Source organism: Mastomys coucha, chromosome X (genome assembly GCF_008632895.1).
Source record: "Mastomys coucha isolate ucsf_1 chromosome X, UCSF_Mcou_1, whole genome shotgun sequence".
Classification (NCBI taxonomy): Eukaryota; Metazoa; Chordata; class Mammalia; order Rodentia; family Muridae; genus Mastomys; species Mastomys coucha.
In genome coordinates, this window is record NC_045030.1 from 46,828,374 (window position 1) to 46,832,073 (window position 3,700).

Consider the following 3,700-nt stretch of genomic DNA (forward strand, 5'->3'; position numbering starts at 1 on the left):
TAAGGCAAGACAGATTCTTTTTAAGTGGTTGAGACAGACAGTATACTGTAATATATGTTATAGTAAGATAAGTTTTGGAGACTGAGCTTTGCCACTGAGTAAGTCTGGGAAATGCAGTTTACTGCGCTGACATGTTTCCTATCTGAATAGAGGGTAATGCTCTCTCTGCCTATGTTGTCATAGTCCAGCCAAACGAAAGGACTCTTCTTCAGTTAGTGCATAAAATACTTAATTGCTTTTTGATATAGTGTGTTGCTGATTCCTGACCCTTCTATTTAATTTCACTGGGAAAGTTTGGATAGATTAAAGTAAGATGCTTCTTTTAGTTATTTTGAATTAGCAGATGAGAAAGATAATCTTATCACAGTTTATAACATATTTATAAACCTTAGTACCAGTTTTATTCCACCTCATTTCCTTTACTTGGTATTTACTGAATCCATTAAATGCTTGTTTTATACTATTCTCATATTAATTCTTTCTGTTTTGTTTCTTTTACCACTATTCTTAGTTTATTCCCTTATGATATTTGTATTCATCGATTATTTCCAGTTTCTTAAAACATTCTTTTTTGTCTTATTTCTCTGCTTTTTATGACTTACCACTATACAAAAGATGAATTCAAAATGTCTTCGTAAAAGCCAAGTAGGGTGACATAGATTTGCATTTTCAAGAGTAGAAAGCAAGAGGATCACTTGAGTCCAGGAATGTTTTACAAAAGAATCATAGTCTGGCCAAGGTGTTATGGCTATAAAGTAATTATACATGGAAAATTATGATCTTGCTATGCTTGCTTGCCTGTTACCTTCTGAACACAGTTGTAAGCAAAGATTGGGATAAGGTCTAGAGCAAGTGGTTTTCAACTTGTGAGTCAGAGCCGCTTTGGGATTGAATGACCATCTCAATGGAATCCCTTAAGGCCATCAGAGAACGCAGATGCTTGCATATTATGATTCATAGCAGTAGCAAAACTCCAGATATGGAGTAGCATTGAAAATTTAATTCAAGATCACCACAACATCTTTATTAAAGGATTGCAGTATTAGGGAGTTTGAGACCACTGGTCTAGAGTAAAAGGTGAAAGCAGGATTTTGTTTATGAGACAGTTTTTTTTTTTTTTTAAAAAAAAACCAACTAAGCAGTGAATCAATTTTGCTTAATTTAAGTATTTTTAGTCTTCTTCGCCAGTTAGATTGCAAGCATGTTGATATTTACAGCCATGCTTCGTTTCAGTTCCTTTTAGTCCTCAACAATAGTTAATGTTGATGGGGTATTAAGGCGAGAGATACATAGCTCTCTTCAGTAGGCCACAAGCCCAGTCATAAACTACCACTGATTATGTGATTTGCCCTTGCTCCATTTAGGGATGCAATAGCTGAAATCAGAGCTATATGCATTGAAGAGATTGGCATTTGGATGAAGATGTATAGTGATGCCTTCCTTAATGACAGCTATTTAAAATATGTTGGTTGGACTATGCATGATAAGGTAAGGTGTGCCCCCATTGAATCCTCTATCTGTACATAGATATGAATATACTGGTCTCATATTTAAGTTAAGTATCTGAGCTAGGTGTGGTGGTACATGTCTTAAATTTGAGCACTCTGGAGGCAGAGGCAGGAGGTTCTCTGAGTTTGAAGCCAGCCTGAGCTCCAGAGTCAGCTCCAGAACTGCTAGGACTAGTTGAGTTCCTGTTTAAGAGAAACAAAGAAAAAGATGGATATTGGTGTGGGTGTGTACCCTTGGCCACATCCCTTGAAACCCTTCTTTTTTTATTTATTATTTTATGTGTATGAGTACACTGTAGCTGTACAGATGGCTGTGAGCTATCATGTGTGGCTGCTGGGAATTGAACTCAGTACTGCTCCGTCCTGCTCACTCTGGCATAATTCACTGTAGCTGTCTTCAGACACACCAGAAGAGGGCATCAGATCTCATTATGGGTGGTTATGAGCCACCATTTGGTTGCTGGGATACGTACTCAGGACCTTCCTTCGGAAGAGCAGTCAGTGCTCTTACCCACTGAGCCATCTCACTAGCCCGGAACCCTTCTTTTTATTCTTTTCTGTTTTGTCAAAACTTGGTCAATAGCACAAATTCCCCTGGACCATTAAGCTATGGGTACTGCTTTGGATTCTATCCACAGCCCCGCGGTTCAGTTTCTCTTTAATTTTTATCTTGTCTTAATAATAATAAACATGTGTCTTAGTCAAATTACATCTTAAACTTGGGCCTCTGAACTTTAATACAGGTTTTTTTTTTTTTTAAACTATCATTCTTAAGCTGACTCATTAACCTTGGAGGAGTTCCTTGCATGTAATGAAATATGCTACTATCTATCACCTTTCACAGTAGTTTTGCTCTGATAAAGTATTGATAAATACTATCAATTTATAGAAATAGTAATCTTGTGACTGCCCAGTCTTAAAATGTATACTGATATATTTTTTTCATTATCAAAATTACTGTTTCTGTTTACATTTTTAAGTAGAAAATATATACATAAATTTTGAGCTTAGAAATACATGGTTTGAATATATTTTCTCTTCATTTCTTCTAGCAAGGTGAAGTGAGACTCAAATGTCTTACTGCTTTACAAGGGCTTTATTATAACAAAGAGCTTAACTCCAAACTGGAACTGTTTACCAGTCGATTCAAGGTTAGTTTTCATCATGTATTTAAAATTATTTGTAATTTGAAGTACTTTTCTTCTTCTTCTTTAAAAATTCTTTAATTTTTTTCCTTAGGATAGAATTGTGTCCATGACCCTTGACAAAGAATATGATGTTGCAGTACAAGCAATAAAGTTACTCACTCTTGTTTTACAGTAAGTATTTATTTCTGTGTTACTGTTGTCCAGATGTTTTGATACTACACCTACATTTATGCCTAAATTTTAATAGCTTCAGTCATAACATTTTAGGCTAGAAGTTTTATTCTTCCATCCTCCCGTCCATCTGTCCGTAGATGGCATATTATGTTCCCCAGAGTGGTTGTCAACTCTTGGGGTTCAGGTGTATTTCCTACTTTAGGTCCCAGCTGAGACCATGAACCACTCCAAACCTAACTCCAGCTAGAAATTTAATTTCTTTATATAGAGTTCAGAAAACACAGGAACTTTTGAGTCTGTGAAGTTATAATTGAGAATTCATTTCCTCCAATTCTCTTGGAAGTCTTCTCTTTTTTAGTTTGTCTTGATACTGTAGAAATAAAGTTAAACTTCTTAGTAAACAGGGAAAAGCATGTATTACCTTAGTTACATTGTCAGTATGAACATTTATTGACATATTGAATGCTTCTATACTACTGGTAAATAAGTCTGAAATTAATGATACTGTATTAATATGTGATAGTGGTGCTACAAATGTTTTTCACTTCTTAAAAACAATTGCAATAAAAAATATAGAACATAGAAGTTTTCATTTTGACTATTAAACATGATCAGTGGCAATAGGCATTTTTATAGGCAACTGTCACTTGTGTTTCTGTTGAACTTTTTAAAATCATTGCATATTACACTTTTACTCATTGAATATGTAGCTCCTCCTCCTTTACCGGCTACATTCTCACAAAACCTTGTCTTTTTTATTTGAATGAATTTGCCTGTTTTTGATACTCATGGAAATATATTTGTCCTTTGATTTGCTACACACAATGTATCAGGAGTTACTTCTTTTTTTTTCTTTTTTTCTTTTCTTTT

At 34.8% G+C, this 3,700-nt stretch overlaps 1 protein-coding gene across 1 annotated transcript in view; it reads left to right on the forward strand.

The window, feature by feature from the left end:
* The window catches only part of Stag2 (stromal antigen 2), a 124,275-nt gene that overhangs the window by 78,568 nt on the left and 42,007 nt on the right, over window positions 1-3,700 (forward strand). Inside the window, exons 8-10 of the mRNA XM_031372636.1 lie at window positions 1,345-1,488; window positions 2,561-2,659; window positions 2,748-2,827. Coding sequence (XP_031228496.1) covers window positions 1,345-1,488; window positions 2,561-2,659; window positions 2,748-2,827 — 323 coding nt within the window. The remainder of the gene's footprint in view (window positions 1-1,344; window positions 1,489-2,560; window positions 2,660-2,747; window positions 2,828-3,700) is intronic.